General features: G+C 29.1%; 4 protein-coding genes across 4 annotated transcripts; 1 reads left to right on the plus strand and 3 right to left on the minus strand.

Annotated features, from left to right (window-relative positions):
* Positions 1 to 3,449: 3,449 nt before the first annotated feature.
* On the minus strand, positions 3,450 to 5,857 carry Tsp_10044 (conserved hypothetical protein). Its single transcript, XM_003373150.1, has 4 exons — positions 5,628 to 5,857; positions 5,372 to 5,406; positions 4,867 to 4,903; positions 3,450 to 3,531 (listed from the first exon to the last, which is right to left on the minus strand). The coding sequence occupies exons 1-4, from the start codon at positions 5,855 to 5,857 to the stop codon at positions 3,450 to 3,452; spliced, it is 384 nt and encodes a 127-aa protein (XP_003373198.1).
* A 12-nt stretch (positions 5,858 to 5,869) lies between these two features.
* On the minus strand, positions 5,870 to 9,156 carry Tsp_10045 (conserved hypothetical protein). Its single transcript, XM_003373151.1, has 8 exons — positions 9,034 to 9,156; positions 8,515 to 8,553; positions 7,741 to 7,757; positions 7,604 to 7,649; positions 7,201 to 7,257; positions 6,616 to 6,688; positions 5,972 to 6,096; positions 5,870 to 5,935 (listed from the first exon to the last, which is right to left on the minus strand). Exons 1-8 carry the CDS (start codon positions 9,154 to 9,156, stop codon positions 5,870 to 5,872), a joined length of 546 nt encoding a protein of 181 aa, XP_003373199.1.
* A 2,001-nt stretch (positions 9,157 to 11,157) lies between these two features.
* On the minus strand, positions 11,158 to 15,971 carry Tsp_10046 (conserved hypothetical protein). The gene is made up of 16 exons (XM_003373152.1): positions 15,943 to 15,971; positions 15,771 to 15,913; positions 15,625 to 15,696; positions 14,586 to 14,661; positions 14,427 to 14,551; positions 14,060 to 14,209; positions 13,801 to 13,893; positions 13,540 to 13,692; positions 13,256 to 13,377; positions 13,050 to 13,208; positions 12,884 to 12,989; positions 12,643 to 12,692; positions 12,442 to 12,582; positions 12,121 to 12,396; positions 11,229 to 11,306; positions 11,158 to 11,196 (listed from the first exon to the last, which is right to left on the minus strand). The coding sequence occupies exons 1-16, from the start codon at positions 15,969 to 15,971 to the stop codon at positions 11,158 to 11,160; spliced, it is 1,812 nt and encodes a 603-aa protein (XP_003373200.1).
* Positions 15,972 to 18,486: 2,515 nt separating this feature from the next.
* Tsp_10047 (hypothetical protein) lies at positions 18,487 to 19,139 on the plus strand. The gene is made up of 3 exons (XM_003373153.1): positions 18,487 to 18,510; positions 18,610 to 18,678; positions 18,849 to 19,139. Exons 1-3 carry the CDS (start codon positions 18,487 to 18,489, stop codon positions 19,137 to 19,139), a joined length of 384 nt encoding a protein of 127 aa, XP_003373201.1.
* The last annotated feature ends 1,700 nt before the right edge of the window (positions 19,140 to 20,839 follow it).

Here is a 20,839-nt window from a genome sequence, read left to right on the forward strand (position 1 = left end):
AAACACAACAACTAACAACAACAACGACAAGAACAAGAAGAAGACGAAGAAAGCATGGAAAGCAACAAATTGCACAACACAAAGTGCAATGGTCAATGTTTGCACTTGTTGCCATAGATGCAACTTAATCCTCTATATCCACTCCGTCTGTGCTTTCAAATAATGGCAACTTGTTCGTTTGCTTTTGTTTTTTACGACAATATGTGTTTGCATATTGTATGAAAACAAAATTATTTTCTGCTTTTTATTTTATCGTTGAGACAAACGTTTCATCTGCAATAATTGAACTCAAGCAAAACATCATAAATATATGCATCCATCACATTCATATTGAACAGGCACATTTACACACATGAACAATACCAAAATGAAATACTCGACTTATTAATTTAAAAATTTTTTCCATTTTAAATTCAAAATTAACAACAATTTTGTGAAAATTATCTGCTAAAAGCAACTCTAACAAAATAACAGCCAGCTAGGATTCTTCAGCATTCAGCCAGATGCATTTCTTGGATCTTTAACAATTTGTTCTCAGAGTAACACATTATAATTGCATTGATCAGTTATAATTTTTATTTTATGTATACATTAAAAGACATTTGCACACCTGCACTTAAAATAACTTCAATTATCTGTTACAATGTACATAATTTGCATTACATTATCAAGTACTGAAAGCTTATTGCTCTTAATTAAATTTGCATACAATGGATATGACATTTTTTCCCAATATTTTTTCTTGAATGACAAATTGTTGTTCATGTTTGCTTGTTGAATAATAGTGCAATAATACATTAAGATAATTGCAAGCCAGGACTAATGTAAGCTGTAGGAAATGATAATATGTGAAAAAGAATTCACTTCCTATTGTTTGATGACAATTCATTGTTATAATGTTGTTTGTATGCATAGAGAATAATTTTTTCTATTACTTTTTCTTTCTTTTTCTAGAATATTATTTCAGATGCTTTATTTGGATATAATATTATTTAGTCCATTACGGAAATTGCTCATTGCTGTCTCATTGCATTGCCATTAAATTAGCAAAATACGCCCCATGAAAATGAACACAATTGAATTGAAAACGTTTTGTTAATTGAAACGCCATGTAAATGTAATTACTTTTCCTACTTTGCAATAATGCTACATTTGCAATATTCATGGACATTTGAAATTTACTATTTCATTAAATGGTAGTTTTTGCTTTGAAAGTGTTATTATTAAACTATACGTTTAATAAAAGTAATTAATAAAGAAGTTAAGAACTGAACTAGACTATAAAATTGCAGTGTTCTATAATAAGAAACCAACCATTGGGTACAAATCGATTAAATAAAATTAAAATTATATTCAAAAAAGTGAGTGCAATTTTCAATTCCATATTACTGAAAGTGTAATTTACATTTTAGCACTAATTAAAAAAATTATTTACAGTTTAAGTGTCATTATTCTAAAAGAAATGTTAGCTTTGAATGTTTTAAATTACTTTCATGAAATCACCAAAAGTTTTCATTTCACCAAGCTGATAAGTTGATTCATTGTGATTTGAACTTAACTAAATTGAATTGAACCTATGCGAGCAAATCTTAATATTTGAAGCTTCTTATTTGAAAAGTATTTTACTTAACTTCTAATTGCCTAATCAAAAATGGCACAATCTTGAAAATTAAAAAAATTGTCTTAATTATCTGTCTAAATTTGTCACAAATTAAAAAACATGAAATATTGACTGGCAAGGCAAACAAGGTCATGTAAGTTTTGCACCGAATGCTTATGGCTAATGTTTAAATGCTTGACTTAGAAATGTCTGCTTCAAATTAATTTGATTTCATCCATTTTTATAATTAAAAAATTGAGTTAATTTATTGAGTTGAATCTTCAAAATTAAGATGCATGTAACAATAATTAATAGTTTGGTTATTCATGCATCATAATTATTGTGAAGTGCATTTTTTAATAAACGGAAATAATAACAGAATGAATGTTTTTGCATATTTTTTTATAAAAAATAATGCTTGTATGCAACATTGTGTTGAAGGTAAAAATTACTTGAAAAATTTTAGCCATGCTTACAGATTAGCTTCTAGGTATCAATCGCCCTTTCAAAATATGCATTTACCATTATTTTGCAAATTTGGAAATTATCGTTCGAAGTTTATATAAATAAGTCAGTCACATTAAAAATCAGAGGAGCATATTGTAAAACCTCATCAAAAGTTAAGCACTTTTCCCGTAAATAATAACCAAGAGCTTTGTATAATATAAAAGAGAATTATTAACACTTCTTAAAGCCGTTTAAGTGCAATTATAACTCAACATTAAAAAGCATTCATGTAAGAATGCTCGCTATACATAAACAACAGCATCAGTTGAATTTATGCACCTTTACTACAATTTATAATCAAATCAATAAATGGATTAATTCTTTATTGTTGAATATGTAATTTGTATGGCCAATTCATATTAAAGTATTTCAACTTTAATGTTTTGACGCCAACAAGTGACAGCTTTGCTCAGATAAAAGAAGAGGTATTTCAATTGAATATTATATTATTCTGTATAAAACAGATGCAGTAGAGCACAATTTTCTCACAGTATGTACGCACAGTATTTGCTTGAATAAAGCAGGCTGAAAATATCCATAACATATTTAATAATGAGCTGCATTGCTGCACATCATATGTTGCATATGCATATGCTATTCTGGTATATGGGTATAGAAACAGTTTTATGTTGTTAAGGCGTCGTAATTTAAGAAATTAGCAATGAATTATTGTAAATGGATTTGCAATGCAATTTGCAAAGGAAATGCTACTGTCCTTAAAATCCTTATTCATGAGCAATGAACAGCGACTATTTATGCATTAAATATACATTGACAATCAGTTAAAAGTATATTCTAAACTAATCAACAATATCTTAAAGTTAATAACTTATGACTAATTTGCGTACCTTATGCAGTTACAAAGCTTTAATTCATGTTTTTATAGCTAAAATCATTCATTCACTCGATAATTTTATATTAATAGTATATTCATAGTCGAATATTTAGCAAGTAAGCGTCCACTAGTAATGAATGATTCATTACTTGGAAATGTAGGTTTTTTGCATATATTATGCAGTATTTTCAATTAAAGTTAGCGTGTCTTAAAACGTTTTTATCAGATAATAATGCAGCTGGTTAAAACCGTTATATGACACGTGCTGTTTAATTATCGATTTTCTACTAGTCAATTTTAATCTTATTTCTATGGTAATGCATATCATAGCAAAAATGGGCAAACGTTCTTAATAATTATATGATGCATATACTATAAATGAAGTGAAAAAGGAACCAGGTTGTAACTATTTTTGATTGAGTAACGTCTATCAATATTATAACACATCTTTGACGTTATACCTCATGCATCTTGATAAATGATATAATAAGTCGATTTTGAAATAAATTATAGTTGAAATTTACTGAAAGACAGCTGAAAACCACTTTTTAAAGTTTGAAACGGAATTTCACTGAAAAGAGAGACTTGTCTAAAAGTATAAAATAAATTTTTGTGATAAAATAAATGTTCTGTTTCAACAGTCTAATAAACTTTATAAAATAAAAGTGTGAACTCAAAACATTAAAGCTGATTTAGTTGTAATAGATACTTAAAGTGTTGCTAATGTGACCAGTTTTTTTTATAAATAATAAAAGCAAAATAGTTTAACGATGAGCAGTTTTGCAGTTACCATAATGGAGAAACATGAGCAGCATAAAATGGAACCAGGAATGAAAACTTCAAAAGTGAATGAATGCAAATTGCAATTGCCCAATAATATGTTTATAAAATTTATTTTTTGATAATTCATGTTGGAAATATTATTGAGAGCTTTAAATAAAAAAGTTTAGCAGTTCTGAACACTAAGCAACTTTTTTAGTAGAAATGAAATTATTGAACTGTGTTAACTGATGTTAACAGTATTTTAAAATGTTATTTACTTGTAAATCTGAAAACCTTTATTTTTTCAATTTTTATGACGAAACGCTTTTGTTGGCATTATGCTTTCAAGGTTAATCATTTTTAAATATAAATTGAAATTTAATTAAAAAAATAAAAATCTTACTAGCAGAATAGGTCAACTTTTGTAAATAAAAGTATATTGCATAAAATTTACTTGTTTCACGTTTTTTATTGAAATTTTAATTTGCATATATATATATATATCTTCAATCTCAAGTTGGTTGTTCATCAGTATTGTTCAAAATGATGCGGATTAGTTATCTGAATGTAAAGCACCCCTTATTTTCGAAATCAAAGTTTGATGCTATAAAACTGCCCACCCGTGTCGTGCATTTTATACGTTTGAAAAGCCAATTGTATTCAATGAGGCCAAGTTTAAGTCAAGCCAAATATCAAATAAGCTATTGGTTGTGAAAATCAATTAAAGAATCATATGAATGCAACGCGGAACTTCTGTTTACACTCTGAAGATTTTTGCTGAGATGTGAATTTTTTAAATATCTACTGTGAAATTGATTCATCTTCTGAAATATTTTTTATGTATGAGTGCATTTATCGTTAGCATTTTTTTAATTCGGCATATTTATAAAAGCAATCAATTTAGATGAGCACTGTTTGAATGTATAGCTCAAATAAACATTATGGATGTTCAAAACAACAATAGCCAATCTGAATATCTGAATGATACTTGGCCATGGCAATCGGAACATGATGAAGCTTTGCTAACTGTCCTACTCTATTACTTGCTTGGATTTTTGGCTGTTTTTTCTAATATTACACTTCTGAGGATTTTGTATAGGTTGAAAAACGTTCAAAATGATTACATGTCTTTGAGAGGTAAGCATTTCTTACTTATATTTACTTGTGCTGAATATCTTTACTTTGAGCTGAGTAGCTATCTGTACTTTTTCACTAAATCTTTTTAAAAGCAAAATGCATATGTTACATTATTTTCAATATGTAAATAACTATTTATTATTAAAAATGTAATTGCAAAAAGCGGAAATTAAAAAAATAGATAAAATTTGAACTTTAGATTTTAATATATAAATTAAAATACACTGGTCTTGTGAAATATTTCTTAACTTAGAAACTTAGCAAAACATGGATGAACAAAATTACAAAGCAAATACATTCAGTTTGAAACAATTCTTGCTTGTTAACACAAAAAGTAATCATATATCACAAAAGTTAATTTAAAACATGTTTTCAGTGTATATGCTTAAAAAATATACATGCACATTTTAAAGATTTTACTTTGGTTAGTCAATAAGATTAATTATTATATGAAATTCTAAAATATGGGATTATCAAGTTGTCTGCAACTTTCTTTGCATGATATTTAAGTCAAAATACCTTTCATAAACCAAGTTTTGATGATTGTAAGCTTCTGTAAATCATCCTTTAATTAATGTAAATAATATAATTCTAACGAATAATCATTGAAATAAAACCGCTTAATGCACGTTATTATGAACGATGCCAAGAATTTTGAGATGTTAATTACTTTTTAATATTATTTTTGAAAAATGTTTTTTCTAAGCGACTTTCTTCTAAATAATTTTTCTTAATTTTTAAGCTCTTGCAATTGGATGTATCGTTTACGGCGCAGCGTTCATTTACATAGCAGTATATAGATCAGTAATATTGTACTGCAAACCACTGTCAATTAGCATTTCAGTATGCATAATATATGTTCCGTTTTTTATTGGTGGAGATACTGCTTGCGCTTGCAGTGTTCTGCTTATTTCGGTTGAACGTTTCCTTGCTGCAACTACTGTGGATTTGTACAAAAAACTGCAATCTCCAAAGTGGCGCCGAATAGCAATTATCACTTTGTGCATGTTTCCCATGGCTGATCTAGTTTACAGTTGCCTTTCAACAACGCATACTTTCAACGAAGTAACATCACCGTTTTGCTTCACCGAAGACTTTATGCCAAATGTTTATTATGACTTTCATTTAACGTTAGTGCTAAGTATTGGGTTGGTGACTTGCATTGTATTTGCGTTATCCTTTTGTGTGATGAAGTTCAGGAAAAGCACCAGCGCCGGTGTTGACACTGTCAGACTTCGCCGAGAAGCTATTGTAACTAAACGTTTGGTTCAGCTACTTCTAGTCAAAGCAGTAATTCAAATTATCCCTAGTGCAATTTATATATATGCAAGGGAGCACACTTTGTGGGAAATAATTAAGACATATGTGTGGATTTTACAAGGTCTTAATCAGTCTGTCTTTGCAGCAGCATACGTGTGCATTGATTCCACTTTTAGAAAAGAAATGAAAAAAATATTTACTTGCAGAACACACGTTATATCCATGAATCAAGACATTGCATCATCTAAAGTAAATCCAAGTGCCGAATCTCACAAATGTTGAATTCATTTTATGCTCATTAAAAAATTTTTCCTGCTACTTCTTTCAATGCTTTTTTATAATGTATGATAATTTTTTGCATATGTTGATATTTTTACTGATTCACGTTGACGACACTTTTATTTTTCTTTTGCAAGAGCACAATGTATTTTTTTGCTGAACTGTATTACGGCCCTTATAAAATCAGACGATTATATTTAATTATACATGCATATATGGACTTTCAAACAATAACTGGCAGCAGTAATACTGAAATCAATCACAACTGCAGTGATGTTTAGCATTGAATCTACTGCCGTACAACGTATCTGCATATATTGAGGATAAAAATATTTGTAAAATATCTAAATAAAAAGATAATTTAATTCTGATATTTTTCTGTTGATACAATAATTTTTCAAACAGAATACGCTTGTTTGAAGTGTATTATTACTATCTATCTTCCAGTATGTGCGTCACAGACTGCAAATGAAGCGGATCGTAAATCAAGTGAAATAGAATAATATTATGAAATATAAAACATCAGTTTAAAAAAGCGAAAAATACATATTATAAGTAGGATATGTTTGATGTTGTCTTAATACTACTCAGAATGAATTCCAGTTTAATTTTTTTGCTAAAATTATTCACTTATTTTAAACGCAGAAACTGGGAAGAATACAATCCACTCTAAAAGTATAAAGATATTTTTAAGTTCAAACAAGTTGCAGGATTGAAATGAAATATTTCTACTTTCAAAATATGTAAATGTTCTATCGTTATCAGATCAATATTTTAGTATTTCGTACATATTTGCTTTATGCTATTAGACTCAGTTTACTTTCTCAGGCAAACGTTTGATAAGTATTTTTGAAACAGATTTTCCATAAAAAGCATACTTAAAATTTTGCAAATTTTTTAAATTAAATCCATTATGATACAAAATATTCAAATTAAAATTTTTTTAAGTATTAAAGTGAAGTTATAAAAACTGGCTGAACTGATTCTAATAAGAAAATAAAACCTGAGCGAATAAATTACAGTAATCTCCTTAAATTGAAACCAGCTGTACTATAATTTTGACTCATAAAGGACGTGTTACGAAGTACTTAAATTTATTCAAATAGCTTCCCTTTTTTGATAATTTTTTTCAAATTGCTGCGGCGTTTGATTTAACTGCAGTCATATATTTGATGAATATATTTTACGCAGGTGGTCATTTTGAATTTTACGACTCATTTTACGTAAGTGTCAAAAGTCTTTGCGGACGTTGTTATTTGTATTGAACGTCTATAGAATTTGAATTTTTTCAATTTGAACTTTCTCATTCTATTTACATTATACCAGAAATAGAATCGTCACCATTTTAAGCGTCATTTACATTAGATGTGCATCAATCTGAAAAGAAATTAAACAAAAACAAAATTAAAATAGTATATTCATGGTTTTCTTTTTGGCAGTTTGAAGTTTTCTAAATATTTTTTTTAATTTATGAAGTGATAAAGGATTGTGGATTATTGAAATTTTGCGTAAAATTCAATTATATAGCATTCAATTGTAGTTTTACTTATACAGATCATCCATCGTCTTGAAATATGTCTTTTTTAATAGTTTTCCTGTTAAAATTAATTTAAAAAATTATAAAAGCTTTGTATAAAACACGTGTGTTTTGTTTCATTGGTAAGTATTCCAAATTGGCAGTATGTTCAACCTTTAACAGCTTTAACGATCAAACCAGGGCTTCTTTATTTGCATAACTTCTATCAAAAACGTCAATTCACCATTATGTAAATTTAGATCAGTTAAATAATGGTGCACATTCGAGACTAAAAAGGATTAATGAATTCATTCAAAATAAACATATAAATCTATCTTAAAATCAAAAAGAAAGCAAAAGCCGATGCAAATATTCTAATGAAATGAAATTAGCGAAAATAATTTTACAGCAATGAACTGCTATATTTAACAAATCACCTGAGCAAATAAATGAAGAAGTATATTATTAATTAATTACTATGTTAATTATCTTGTGATAAAAATGAGAAAATTTTAAATATAACAGTAAAATATTGCTAATGAGGAGTCAAAGTTCACTATTACTTTGCAAAATTCACTATAATGAATATATACATATACAGAAAAATTAATTACTTACTTTTCTTTCTTCAGTTACTTCATGTTGCACGGTCGCTACCTATGAAATGATAAAGACTGTCATTATAGCAATATAATATGTCTAATCAAAATATCTCAAATATAATTATAACAGATATCATTATCATTGTTAAATTTTAGTAGCTTCAGCAGTGAATTAATTCAATTTCAAGCATATGATCACTGCTATTGTTTTCATTTCAGTATTAATTATCCAGTTCCACTAATAATAACTTTAGAAAGGATTTTTTGAAAAAAAGCTTTTGTTTTATATGATATTTGATAAATTTGAAAGAAAGTTATGCAGCACTTTTCCATGAAAACGTTAGGTACATGTGTGCGTGTGCGTGTGTTTATTTATTATTTAAATTCAAATGCATTATTGAACTGCGTTAAGAATAATAATTAATAAATATCTTTGGCTTTTAACATATGAAAATTGTTTTAATACAATAAATATTTACAGTGCCATGGACTGAAATCCAACCAAATTAGAAATGAGGAAAAAGGTATTGCCTACTTGATCTGGAAAAGTATTTCTGCGGAGAAATCGTACAACCGATTTCTTATTCGGAGCATTAGCTTGATCCGCGTATTCATAATCCTTCAACATTGTACGGAAATCATGTATGTTTATGTACATTTAAAATTAATATAATGCACAAATATATACATATTAGTTTTAATGTACCTGCACTCCGCTGCGCTTTGCCGCATCATTCTTATAGGTGCTAGTCTTCTTTAAAATTGATTTTTGAGGCTTTTTTTGTTTTGTTTCATTGCATAAATCCTAAAAAGCAATAAATAAAGAAATGTTCAAATTGTATTAATTTAGAAAATAATAACTTGCATAGAAATTGAATAAACTGGTTTTTGAAACTGAAATGCTTTTTACACGCAAAACAGAAGTACTACTGGAAATTAATTCAATTTAAAACAGGCTAACTTCATGTCGCAGCATTTTGCATAATAACTGATGCAGCTTAAATCTCAAGAGAAACGTGATGTCATTCTATGGAAAAAAGTAAATTAGATATAAATAAAGTATTATTAGATTGTCGTAAATCTTCGTTTTATGTTCTCTAGTCATCTTTACAATAAATGTCATCAATTTCCAATTATAGATGCATATCATGCAATAAGTGGACAATATTTCAAAAAATATTTTCAACAAAACTCGAGTGGATTTTGCTTTTGTTTGTTCTCAGTTTTCAAGTTGCGTTTCATATTTTGCATGCAAATTCATTGTAAATTTCAATGGCGGTATTAAATTCAGACTTTTCTTCAATTTGGAGAACATAAAAAGAATCAGATGAATTTAAAATTTTCTTTTCGAAAGACGCTATATTTGTTTGCTCTTTATTATGAATTAAAATAGAAAACAAAATATTTCAACTTTTTAAACAAGTCATTACTTCAGTTTAATTCTTGAATTTTGATTGTAGTTTTTGCTGGTATTAACGCAATATTAGTTTTGCTATGAATAATATTTATTGTAGAAACGTTCAATATCTCTTTAAATAGCAAATATATTTAAAAATAAAATATTTTATTATTAATTGAAAAATTTCTCGAACTTAATTGATTATTTTATTTGCGTTTGCTTAACTTTTGTCAGAAATGCTTTTTTAAATATCAGAATCAATTTTTTGAAATTTATTTTTGCTATTTGTTTAAAATTATCTTAAATAATGTAGTTGATGATTTCCCAGAAACAATATCGTAAACTAGCATAAATAATAAAAAAATGTTTTATGAATAAAAAGTATCTAAAAATATCATTTTGTGTGGTTCTTTCTGAGCAACATCACTCGAAGAAGTGAGATATTTAAAAGTTTAAGTCAAGAAAAATTTTAATTCAAAAATTTTTGACTGTTTTCAAACTCAAGAAAAATTTGTTTTTTGCCATGTTCTTATCATACTTAATAGTAACTTTCAACAGTGCAATCTGATTCATTACAATCAACTTATTTAATTATATGCTATAATAATTATAATCAACTAAAAAAAGAAAATAAACAATAAGCACAATAATAAAAGCATTTTGCTAAAATGCTAAAATAATTATTTTAAAAATCATCATGCAAAATCAAAGATTTTTTATTGTTATCAAACATATCACATATATACATTTATGCATCTATTGACGAAGGGAAACAATAAGTAGCAAATGAAATCACGTGGAAGCTTTAAGAACATTCTTGCTTTACATGCTGCAAACTTAATATGAGCTTACTTTTTTGCTGTTTTCAGGTTCTGCCATTACTCTGTGATATCACAAACTTAAACTAACATTTAGCTTGAAACAGCAAATAGTGTGCTTTTCTCTCTTCGAGCAGTCGATCGATTAACAACATTTTGTTCACTTCACGGCAATCGCATGAAATTTGTATGTCCATTAATATCAACAGATTTTTCAGATAAGAGCAGATGTTCATCTCACTTAGTGACAATTTTTGAAGTTACTAGGCAGACATTAGTTGTTACACGTAAAATTAAAAGAAAAAGAAAAAACGATAAAAACAGTAATTTCGGATCACATGAAAAAAGTAATATAGTTAGTACGGCTGCACGTGATTAGAGTAGAAGCAAAATTGTCAGTTTGTCAGTGTAATTTCATAATAACGATGGCACAAATTATGAATTATTTAACATTAACATTTAACGTTGTTAAATGCAACCTCTGCAATAAAAATATTGAAAATATTAATATACTGTTAATGGCGGTTTACTAAATGAAAAATTATTACACATCAATATCCAAATATATGTAGTTCCAAATGAAGCACTTATCTGAAAAACAAGTGCAAAATTTAGGCCTTAGATTGTCGAAACTCAGAATACTAATTTATACAAAATGTATTCTGCCATTATACATAAATGATTAAAATGATGATGAGTACGAAGAAAATTAAAGTAAGATAAATTATTACTCTGTTAAAAGTAAGTATCAGGGGATTGTGTTGTCATTAATCCAGATTTTGTTACTATATAATAAAATGAAAATTTTGTAAGCTTACTGTGTATTGATATTGTTAACTGAATAAGACGGTGACACTGCTGAAAGTAAGGAATAATTAGAAAATGTTTAAAGACCAAACTTTTAAATCAAATTACAAAAACATGGTTTAACTTCTATTCTTTCCATTTCTAAAATATAACTTCAAAAAGTTGCCACTAATATAATATTCAGACAGATACTTCCATACATACATACACAAACACGCATACATATATACATATACATATACATATACATATATATATGATTTGAAGATTAATTTTGTAAAAAGCATTAACGTTATGAATCTGACAGTTTTCATTGAAAGTAATCAATAAACGAACATGCCATTTTGCGTCAAATGAAAATAATTCAAAATGTACATCTTAAAATTTAATATAGCACAGCTTAAATCTGTGGACATTTAGACAAGTGCATTCTCTCTTATTATTCAAATAACAAGTTTTGCAAAATTAATAAAAGGAAGATACAAATGAAAACTGCGCGTTTACTAGTACTGTTTATTAATTGTCTAAATGTCAATTTTTGTAAAATTTTAAATATTAGTAATGTAAATAAATTCATTCTGATAGATTCAACGCATACCTTCATTTCTGAGGGAGAGCCTGATTTTTCATTTGAAAATCCGTACAACATTTTGTCAAATCGTTTGCGCAGTCCAAAAGTAAAGTCCACTTTGTATTTTTCATTAGCAAGGGTTTCTATGCTTTTTTCCAAAGCTTCATCTTCACTATTAAATGAGTTTTTTTGTGCATTATTTAGCATCTTCATGATTCGTCGTTTCGCTGTGAAAGTTTGTTTTGCATAGTCGACTGGAGAATGAGGAACATCAACAGTTTCTGCATTTTCAAAGCTTTCTGACTGAATAATATTTAAATTCTGATCGTTTACATTTCTATCAAATACTGTATTTCCATCATTATTAGTTAGATTTTTTGCATGCGGTTGAGTTAGATGAGCACTTTCATCATAGTCATCAGATATTAACGTAGAATTGTCCCGCTTTTCTATAGAAGAAGACCAAGCTTTACAGTTTGAAGCACTATTCTGAAATTAGAAATTTTAAATTTATAAAATTCTACTCCTGTGATTGTAGCAAAAACATACGCAAGCTTTGCGCAATGGGGAAGATTCAGAATTGGATAATATTTCTTCTTCTAAAATGTATTTAGACATTTCAGATTATAATTAAAGTTTAATATTGCATTTTATAATGTGCAAGTGTAAAATTATTTTTGATAATGAAAAATTTAATATAACTTATGTCATTTTGAAAAAATGAAAGAAAGCAAAATCCAAAGGAATTTTAGATGAATCCAAAATAGTTGAAAAGTAAATAAATACTTACCATTTTCTGATGTTGTCCCAATATAATTGTATGAAGAAGATATACATGGCTCTATATCTGTAATGGCTTGTGGAAAATTGTAGTCCATAGAGGGTAGATTGTTTGCCTTGAAATATGAACATCTGTATTTATTAAGAGAGAAAAAATTATGACCTTCTTTACAGACCTTTCCATTTTGAGTGGATAAAAATAATTCATTATTCTCTTCAATTGTGCTGTTTGTTTGGTGATTCATTTCATTTGAATGTTGAATGGGAAAATTCAAATTTTCCTGACTTAATGGAGAACTCATTAGTGCAGCAGTATGACATCCACCAAGAGATAACTGAAACATATAGATTATTCCAGTTTGCCAACACTTAACACACTTACTTTAATAATATTGTAAGAACTTGCTCTTTCAATATATTTCGGCAAATAATAATTCATATTGGAATCTTCACTATTTATTTTCCCACAGCGATTATCACCCCAAAGAAAAAGTTTATGGTCAGCTGAAATATTATTTAAAAAAATCATTTAAAAATGAAGTCTACGGTGTTGTAGTTGTTATGGTACTTTTTTTATCACATTTTACTATAGTATAACAACACAATGGTGTTTTCATGTTTTAAGGAATAAAAATACTGTCTTTTGCATTTAAAATATCTGTTTACCTGTAATACATCCACTGTGAGTTTCACCACAACTTATATGTTTAACATTGGAAAGGTTTGGAATTAAAGTAGGAGAACTGCAGTGGTGTGTAGCTTTACCTAATCCAAGTTGTCCGTATGAGCCATCTCCGAAACTAAATACCAACCCTGACGCTAAAATAAATTAAATTACCGATAGAATTCAAAGAATACATGAGTTTTTACATGCCAGCACCATAGTATGATTTTTCCCACATGCTACTTCAACACAGTTTTGCAAACTTTCAATTTTCGTTGGCAATTTAACATTTGCCGTTGTTTCAAAACCTAATTTACCATGATTCCCTTCACCAAAAGTAAAAACTTGTAATTCATCTAAAAAAATTCTTTTTCAGTTCACATCAAACATTAAAACTTCATATTATAATTATATCATAATACAGGTAGGATTATATTTTTATGCATGCAAATTAAAAATTTATAAGAAAAACGATTGAAGTAACTTCGATTTCTTTTAATTGGATTCAAAATGAGTAAATACCATTTATGATAGCAGAATGGTAATAACCACAATCAACAAATTTGATAAGCGTCGGAAAATGAAAAATCTGAGGTAGTTTTGTTTCCTGAATGTGGGGCAATCCAAGTTGGCCTTCAGTATTTCTTCCCCAAACATACAATTTTCCTTCATCTATAAATGAAAAGGAATTAAGATCTGCTTTTATTTCTTTATATATTTTTGCATTCATTTGCACTTTAATCTCAATGCATTTTCAAGTAAAGTATCCTGTGAATCAGTTCATATTTGATCTGCTGTTTTCTAATGAATTTTTATGAAAGAAATTAAAACTTGCTTGTTAGTGCTGCAGAATGAGCGACACCAGCACTTAATTGAGCAATTGGTATACCTGAAAGAGCCGTAATTTCAGCAGGCATTAGTTGTTCTTCATCATTTCCTAATCCGAGTTGACCTTCACAGTTTCGCCCAAATGCATATATTTTATCTGATTCTAGTAAAATAATCAATTGGAAACTAGATAAACAAAATTGTTTTTATGCAATTAAACATGTAGTTGTTACCAAAACCCAAAATGGTGTGCTGCGCTCCACATGCCACGCAACATGCTCGTTTTCCTTTTAAATCTATAATGATTAATTAGATGCTATTTACTTTTGCAATGATTTCTACTGATTATTTGTTTTAACTTAATGAAAAGTTACTGAAATAATATTTTATGCCAGTCACTTACAGATAATGTTTTTAATACTAATTACTTCAAATACTGACAAAAGTATTTTAACATTGCCAAAAATTATCCATTTATATATTTTTCTAACTATCTGATTCTCAAATTGCACTGTCTAATAAACCACTGCTTATAAAAGAACCCTTACTGTTTTCAAAATTTTTTGTTTTACTTTTTCTTAAATGCAAGTGGAAATGTATGCGTCTTTTGCATTAATTTGTTCTATTTCTGTCATTCTTAGTCTAACTGAAATCACATAGCATAATGTAATAAAATAAACATGCAAAATAAAAAACAGATAATAATTAATAACTGCAGTAGCACAAAATATAAGTCTGACTAAAGATAGCTGTATTCATAAAAAAGAGTATCAATTGATTTTCAGATTTCATAAAGTGCTGCGCATACTATATTGACAACAGTATTATTAAAATTTAAAATTTTACTTTTATTGATTTATTTCATCTTTTAAATAAGATAAAACACCTTTTCTATGGAAATTCCTTTCTATACGAGAAATGCATGTTTTTGGCTGTTTAAAAATCTGTGTACAGAGTATAAAATTGTGAATAAGAATCATGAACAATTCTCCCTTGCCTGTATTATTTTTTAATGCTGTTGGATATTTTCTGATGCTGTCTTTTTGCAATTTATGACTTTTTTCTTATTAAACATGGTGAACATTGTCAAATATCACTGTTTTTTAAACTGGACGAATAAAAAATTTATCATGCACACTTGTCAGTAAGGTAAATAATATATGTAATTTAAATATACGCATTAAAAAATTACAAAAATAATTAAAGCATTTGGTGCAGCTGTAATAAATTGAACTTACATTTTATGGTAGTGGGTTTACTGGCAGTTTTTTTTTGAAGAAATCCCAGCTGCCCCCATTCATTAGAACCAAATGAAAGAATTCGACCTGATTCTGAAAGAAAAAATGCAAATTTATTTTTGGATTTACAAAAATGATTTCTAAAAATTATGAAAGGAATAATAAACCAGTGACAAGTATTGTGTGATCATTCCCACAGGCAACTATTTGTATAGAATCATTTTGAATCCATAAACGGCTAGGCTTGTTGTCATCTAACCATGTACGTCCAAAAGCATAAACAATACCAGTAGCTAAATAGATGCTTGTACTGCAATTTGAGACACTGACAGCAATTACCTGGCGCAGTGTGAGAACTTGGAGTGCATTTTTTTCGGAAACTCGCTTTATCACTTGCCATCTGATGGTCCTTTTACTTTTGCTGTCAGTTGCAATGTAATACTTGTGTTTGAAAGTTATGCAAAGTGGCCAGTGTAGAGGCAGTTGAAAGCTTCGGCGTCTCAGCTATATCATCAATCGATTGCATTATTAAAATTAAATATCTCTGAATAGTGTAAACGCACATTGTGAAAGTGTTTCTTAGCAACGGCAACATCATCATTCAGTTAATAAGCTGGTGTGAAGAGGCAGTTAAACTTTCACTAAACGGATGCGGTCGTTTAGTTTTTATAATAAGATTTATTTGTGTTCAGTTATTTTATTGTGAGTTTTCAAAATGAATAGTAATCAATTAAAGCTTATGATTTAGCTTGCTACTTCATTTTACTAATAGTTTGTTGGTAAATTTGCTGCAGTTTTCAATGATGACGTCATGTAAAAAACATATTGATTTTCAGCTTCAAGCGATATGCATTAAATGGCGAATTGAGCGCAATGCTGCAAATAAATAGTTTACTTAAACTAACATTTTAAATGATGCGAGCGGAAAATTTTTGCCAAAATGAGTGACCAATGCGACGCAGATTTATGACATTTTTTGTTTTGAGAGATTTGTACACACTAGCATGGATTGTGAAAAATAATAGATTAGTTTAACGCAAGCAAATTTGTTCTATAATGCACATTGTATAATAATTACCATTTTAATAACTTAATTTTTATGGGAATCCATTATTATTGAAATGTGACACATCGTCCCATCAACATTTGGCCATGATTTGCATTTAAACGTCCAAATTAATTGTCATATAATATGAGTATAAGCATGCACTGTGCTGTTAAAAATTGCAATATAAGGATTTATGTACTTATTTAAAATAATGCCTTGCAGTTTATTATTTCAATTCAGTTTGATAAATGATTGCACAAATCATTTCTGAAGACAGAAGTTACCTTTATAACGGTTTTACTGATTGCGAAATTTGTATTGTTATTTGATTGTTGTGCTTGGCTTTTATAAGGGTGAAATGTATCATTGTGAATAAGTATGCATCTACATATATATATATATATATATGTTTGTTGATTGAAAAGCAAATCTTCTTATCTGAAATTTTCATGTATGAATAAAAAATGTTGCTGCACAGGTGCTTATTTTTACAAATAGCACAAATTATTAATGCATTATGTCATTGCGTTGTGACGCATTGTTGATCAATGAAAAATATTGTTAGGAATTTTTCAGAGAAGTATTATGCCCTATTAAACATACTTCTCATGAATTATGAATGCATGTCTTACGAAAAAGACAGCTAAACACTTTCAAATATTAAATTGGAAAGTTCATTAAGCGCGCTGTGTAACAACAGCGATAATTTTCTTCTTCTAAGCGTTTGTAATTACATAGAAAGATAAACTGAAATTTAAAATAATATATTATTAATGTAGCAGAGTGTGGGCGGGTAATGTCAAGTGCATTATAGGCGCATTATTTATCACTTACTGTTATTTATCGATTTATTATTATTCTTTAATAAAAGTAATTCAAACAGTTGCTCATGTGGAATGAATTTTGCAAAAATAGGGCATACTGGTAGGTGGGCAACTTTAAAATATGATTTTGATCGAAAACTTGTTATGCTATTCTTTTAAAGATCTTCTTCTTTTCTTTATTTCTAATGATATAATCAAATTATCAAGATTGGGTAAAAATAACAATTTTGCTAACAACAACGCTTTCCAACAACTTTAAATATGGATTAGGGAAATCCTTAACTTAGAAAATCAGAATTTGATAGGCAGTATGCTATAGGCCAATATGAAAAGCTTACAAATGACAAAAATAGTCAGAAGTGAATGTCGAAATTATGAAGAAGGACATTAAAAAGAATATTAGCATTAACTATTGCATAACAAAGTTGTAATTTAGTCACTTTTTTGATAAAGTAAATCTCCACAAGGAAAGTGTTGCATGGAATAGGCAAAGGATGCTACACAGCTATCAAACGTTAAGGTGAAATATACAATTTCATTTCAACCTGAACTGTAGCAACATTTATCTCAATACACAGGTCATCTTCCCAGTTTTTTCACCATATCCTAGGAATAGACAACCAGGTACGGCCGGGATAAGTCTGCTATGCTCCTATAATCGTGTCTGATCGATTGATGCCTATAAAGTCTGTTTTTGGAGTATAAGGTTTTTCTCGAAAATTGCGAAATTTCATGGGCTATGGACTCGCTTTTTTTGTGAAAAAGGGCAAAAAACTTTTTTCCCAATTTTTTAGATATTCACAATGGTTAAGATAACGTTCCGCACAGCTTCCTCGGAAAGTGTCCAGTAATTGTGGAATAAATTAAGTCTGTTGTTAGCCTGTTGCTCAAGTGATATAATAAATAGCCTAAACACTATTTTCTTGCTTGCTTGAGAATGGGTTTATGCAAAGTTTCATTTGTTTGCTCTGCGTTCACTTATCTGTATTCAGTTGGAATGATTGATGTTGAATGGGGTGTGTTGTGGCTGCAATGGTGCTTCCTTTACTTTGACAGGTGAAGAATTGCATAACAAAGAGTTGTTGTTGCTTACTGTTGTACTGCTTATTTTAGCTAATTCATCTCCATTTGTAGAAAGTCCGCAAACATGATGATGCTGAAAAAAAAGAACATCTGGAAAAGATCGTGAATATAATGTTGCTAGTTTGTTTGTTACCCGAACTTCTCCTGTCAAGCATTAGTACAAAGTGCACGTTACTTTCTATCTGATTGCTGACGACACGTCCCAGTCGTTTGAAAATGCGTATGCGACATTGGATTTCATCTTTGCATTAGTATCCAGAGGAAATTATATCGATCTGTTGCTAATACAGATAGATATGAGAATTCATTCTAATGCAATGCTGCATAGATTGGTATCTAATCCAATCCAATCCATTGCGGGAAAACGTTTTTTTCAGGCGAATGACGTTTTGCCCGGTACTGTTCTCCTTAAAACACTGATAATGGAAAAACAATTGCTGAGATCGAGAAAGTGGCTCATTTGGCGTTGCACCCTCATCAGTTTAATTATAATGGCAGTATACGTCTGTAAATACATATGGAAGCTTCCCAATTTTATCAGTAAATGTGGACAACTACGCAAGCGTGAACAGCCCGGATAAGTTTGTTCTACTCCTGTAATCGTTTATGATCGACTGATACCCTTGAAGTTTATTTCTGGAATGAAAGGGTTTTCTCGAAAATCGCAAAATTTCCTGGGATATAGACTTGTTATTTTGCGAAAAACAGTGAAAACTTTTTTCCAAATTTCGATTATTTCTGCATGGTAGACATTTGCATTGATCAATTATAATGCTTTACAGAGTTTGAGCGAATGATGCCCAATACCTGTGCAATAATGGTCTTCTGAAGTTGGCAATCTGCCTACCTTCATACATAGGGATGCCTCCGACTATTTTCGAAATATGTCGAGAAATCGGCAACAGGAAACTTAAGAAATAACCCTGTTGTACTTCTTTAATAATTTGCGACTGATTGATACTCATAAAGTTCATTCCCAGCGTCAAACGTTTTTCTCGAAAATGGCGAAATTTCATAAGCTATACACTTGCTTTTTTTCCGAAAATCAGGGAAAAATCTGCTGCCAAAATTTGGAATCCTTTTGCTTGTTTAATTTTCAAAGAGAGAAAAGATAGAGTTTAAGAGAGATTGACCCAAGCTGATTGGTAGGTGCGGGAAAATGGGTCCTAAATTTGAGTCACTGCCTATTTAAAAACATAAGTAAGTCGCCCATGAGTAACTGCCTTCCAACAGCAGAACTGACTACAAATTTCTGCACATGAAACATTTTAGATCTAAAATCTGTTCGATTTCCACTAATGCAAATTCTTTTACGATCAATTCAATTAAATATCTGAAATAACTGCAGTGAAATTATCCTTAATTGCTACGAATCAAATCAAAAGCGTTCTACGTGTTTACTTTGCTAAAAAGTAAACATTTCATTGCATCCAATCCCGTTTACCATCTTTGTAACTGACAAACCTCTTTATATAAATCACATGCGTGGCTATTTGAATCTACTTTTGCTAACTAACAACGATGCAGTAACGACTTGCATAATTAGCATAATATGTGGTCGACCGAGTTGAAATTCATTACAATTGCTATGAAATTCAATAAATTCAAAATTCATGTCAAATTATTGAACTCATGCATGGTATTTGTTCGAAACTTTAGAGAAGTATACCAATATGTACAGTGGAAATTATTCTGAGCATATCAGAAACTACGGCGTATTGCAAAATAGTTTTGGGTTAAGAGCAAGCAGTTTTGTGCCAGTTGAAGGTATGTAAATTGGGAATAACCCACAATCGATGATTTTTTGAGAAATTTCATAAAATTGCCAGTTTGAGGATTTGGAATTTTCAGAAAAAAAGACTGGCATATTGCACGAAAATAACATTCTAATCTGCCAATTTTGGAGAGTACTTATATCTAATTTGGAATCAATTAAAAATTTCTATCAACAGCGGTTTATAAATTTGAAAGTTTTTGTAACATTAATGAAAATCAAGAACAATTCTTGTAAAAAAACATTTATTTTTTTTGGGTAAAAAAATTGATGGTTGGGTTCAAAAAATTAATGAAACCATACCGTATTCGCATTTTGTTAACATTCCTTTTTCATTCCTTATTATTTCCACTCATTTAAAACCATATTCATGCCATAGTTTTTTCCGTATATCTCAACAAATACGCCATCACTAGGGGTCCATGTGCATTTAAAGTAATAACAAATAATTTTCAAAAAGGTATAAATCAATTGTCTTAATTTTAGATTAAAAAAAGATTTCCTCCA

This window comes from Trichinella spiralis, assembly GCF_000181795.1.
Source record: "Trichinella spiralis strain ISS 195 chromosome Unknown Scfld6, whole genome shotgun sequence".
In the NCBI taxonomy this organism is placed as follows: domain Eukaryota; kingdom Metazoa; phylum Nematoda; class Enoplea; order Trichinellida; family Trichinellidae; genus Trichinella; species Trichinella spiralis.

Coding starts and splice junctions, on each gene's coding strand:
- Tsp_10046 (XM_003373152.1), bottom strand. CDS start 15,971: ATGCACTCCAAGTTCTCACACTGCGCCAG. Junction 14,210..14,426: donor TGAAATTACGGCTCTTTCAG/GTATACCAATTG, acceptor TTTCATTTATAG/ATGAAGGAAAATTGTATGTT. Junction 12,990..13,049: donor TATCCACTCAAAATGGAAAG/GTCTGTAAAGAA, acceptor TCATATTTCAAG/GCAAACAATCTACCCTCTAT.
- Tsp_10045 (XM_003373151.1), bottom strand. CDS start 9,156: ATGTACATAAACATACATGATTTCCGTACAATGTTGAAGGATTATGAA. Junction 8,554..9,033: donor GAAATACTTTTCCAGATCAA/GTAGGCAATACC, acceptor ATCATTTCATAG/GTAGCGACCGTGCAACATGA. Junction 6,689..7,200: donor TCAAACGTTTGCCTGAGAAA/GTAAACTGAGTC, acceptor CAATATATGCAG/ATACGTTGTACGGCAGTAGA.
- Tsp_10047 (XM_003373153.1), top strand. CDS start 18,487: ATGGGGTGTGTTGTGGCTGCAATG. Junction 18,511..18,609: donor GGTGTGTTGTGGCTGCAATG/GTGCTTCCTTTA, acceptor CTCCATTTGTAG/AAAGTCCGCAAACATGATGA. Junction 18,679..18,848: donor TCGTGAATATAATGTTGCTA/GTTTGTTTGTTA, acceptor TTGCTAATACAG/ATAGATATGAGAATTCATTC.
- Tsp_10044 (XM_003373150.1), bottom strand. CDS start 5,857: ATGGGAAACATGCACAAAGTGATAATTGCTATTCGGCGCCACTTTGGA. Junction 5,407..5,627: donor ACTGATCTATATACTGCTAT/GTAAATGAACGC, acceptor CATTAATTAAAG/GATGATTTACAGAAGCTTAC. Junction 3,532..4,866: donor AGTAAAGATATTCAGCACAA/GTAAATATAAGT, acceptor TTATACTTTTAG/ACAAGTCTCTCTTTTCAGTG.